This window comes from Lactuca virosa, chromosome 7 (assembly GCF_052849685.1).
Source record: "Lactuca virosa cultivar CGN04683 chromosome 7, Lactuca_virosa_CGN04683_v6, whole genome shotgun sequence".
NCBI lineage: Eukaryota > Viridiplantae > Streptophyta > Magnoliopsida > Asterales > Asteraceae > Lactuca > Lactuca virosa.
Genome location: NC_136432.1, coordinates 143,851,139 through 143,853,659, shown reverse-complemented (window position 1 = coordinate 143,853,659; position 2,521 = coordinate 143,851,139). Strand labels below are relative to the sequence as shown.

Genomic DNA, 2,521 nt, shown 5'->3' with positions numbered 1-2,521 from the left:
TTTCTTGGCATTGCTGCTTCTCGAGCTACTGATGGTCTGTTTCTATCTCAGACTTCCTTTGCTAAGGAAATCGTGTCTCATGCATACATGTCCTCCTGTAATCCCTGCAGTACTCCATCTGACACTAAATCTAAACTCTCCCATCATGGATCTCCTGTCTCTGACCCTTCTCTTAATAGGAGTTTGGTTGGTGCCTTGCAATATCCCACCTTCACTCGTCCAGATATTGCACATGCTGTTCAGAAAATATGTCTTTTCATGCATGATCCACGTGAACCTTATCTTCTTGCGGACACTTTGTCTCACGGTCTGCTCATCACACCATATTCCATTGATCACTTGGTCATGTATTCTGATGCTGATTGGACCGAGTGTCCTCATACTTGTAGGTCCATTTTAGGGTTCTGCGTTTACCTTCGCAATAATCTCGCGCCGTGGTCCTCCAAACGTCAACATGTTGTTTCTCGGTCCTTAGCTGAGGCTGAGTATCGAGGGGTGGCAAATGTCGTTGAAGCTGCTTGGCTTCACAATCTTCTTCTCGAGTTATCATGTCTGTTATCTAAAGCTACGGTTGTGCTTCGCGACAATGTGAGTGTCATGCATTTATCTTCTAACCCTATACAACACCAACGTACCAAACATGTGGAAATAGATTTACGTTTTGTTTGGGAACGTGTTGCTATTGGACATGCATATGTTTTGCACGTGTCATTGGCTCATCAGTTTGCATATATATTTACTAAGGCTTTTCCTACACATTTCTGGAATTTTGGAACAATTTGCACATATGTAAACCCCATGCTCAATCTCAGGGGATGTGTTAGTTTATATTATTGTTTACACATAATGTATAGTATAGGGACCCATTGTCAATTATATATATATATATATATATATATATATATATATATATATATATATATATATATATATATATATATATATTCAACCTTATGGGCACATAGTTGCATTCCCACGCGACTTCAACTTCATATGAAGATGAAAGAAAATATCATTATACTAGTTATCTGATAGTTTACGATGAATCCCCCAAAGATATCTGCATTTTTTTTCATGGGATCTTGTATAAAGATATCTGCAATTTCTCATGAGCTCTTAAATAATGGATCATAAAAATAACAGCTTCCTCATGTGCTCTTGAATAATAGATCAGAAAAATAACAATTTCCTCGTAGGTAACAATAACAATTTCCTCTTGGGCTCTTGAATAATGAATCACAATAATAATAATAATTTCCTCATAGACTCTTGAATGATCGATCATAAAAATAACAATTTCCTCATATGCTCTTGAATAATCAATCATAAAAATAACAATTCCCTCATGGGGCTCTTGAATAATGCATCATAAAAATCACAAAGTGTTCAATTCAAACGATGCTTATAAAGAAAATAAGTTACCAACGAATTTTATAAGGACGACATTTTGCTTCTTCTTCTCACAGAAGCTTCGTTTAGTCACGTCCAATCCAACTGAAGAGTAGAGATATAGATGAAAAGACACAGGTCAATTAAGTTACATATTTATAGATTTCCCCTAGCTGATACCAATCAAAATGGTATACATAGGATGAAAATTGGAGTTGAAAAGAAGAAAGAACATTCATTCAGTAACCAATCTAAAACAACTCAAACAATTCTATACCCAATTTTAACTTTAATTTTACTAAAAAAAGCTCAAACAAAAGTTGAAATGTATCCAATAGATTTGGGAAACAAACGACTATATCAAATCAAGTGAAGCTAATCATCGGCAGTAGCTAACTGCAAAGACAAGAGCTCTTCTTCAGGGATGATTTTGATATGACAATCCGATTTGGGATACGATACACAAAGCAACGAGTAGCCACGCTCAATCACATCGTCGCTCAACATCCCCTCACTCTGATCCACGCTTCCACTAAGCAGTTTCGCCGGACAAGTCATACAAACTCCCAGCTTGCAATCATGGGGTACGGACATTCCAGAATCCAATGCCTTTTCCAGTATCGTCTCATCTGGATCCACCTCTAGTTCAGTCGTTTCACCTTCGTGCTCGATTGCAACTTTGTAAGAGCAGGTGGTGGTGTAACGGAGGCGGCCACGGAGGTTTAGGGGGTGAAGCGAGCGGAGATTGGTGGCGAATTGGTGTTTCGGAGCAGCGAGTGTGAAGGGCGGAGGAGTAGTGATATGAAAGGTAGGCGCTGCTGCTGCCATGGCGAATGACGATTGTAAGTTTTTGAGGGAAGAGATGGGGGTGTGGTGTTCTAATCTTGATAAGGTTTTGTTTGTGTAGGCGTCATTTCTTTTACACTTTTTAATTTAGATAATATATTGTTTTATAAGAAATAACAATTATTTAAAACTTATAAATGTGATTATCTAAAATATATAGACAAAACTGTAAGAATGGTCTTTGTGGTATGTCAAAACTGGCGTGTTTGGTCCAAAAAAGTTTGGACTAGCAGCAAATGTCCAAACTTTTTATTTTGTTACAAGATTGATCCAATTTGTTTTAAAC

General features: G+C 37.5%; 1 protein-coding gene across 1 annotated transcript; it reads right to left on the bottom strand.

Moving 5' to 3' along the window:
- Nucleotides 1-1,658: 1,658 nt before the first annotated feature.
- Nucleotides 1,659-2,299, bottom strand: FDC1 (2Fe-2S ferredoxin-like superfamily protein). Its single transcript, XM_079058804.1, has one exon. The coding sequence runs from the start codon at nucleotides 2,215-2,217 to the stop codon at nucleotides 1,765-1,767; it is 453 nt and encodes a 150-aa protein (XP_078914930.1). The 5' UTR covers nucleotides 2,218-2,299; the 3' UTR covers nucleotides 1,659-1,764.
- Nucleotides 2,300-2,521: the final 222 nt, after the last annotated feature.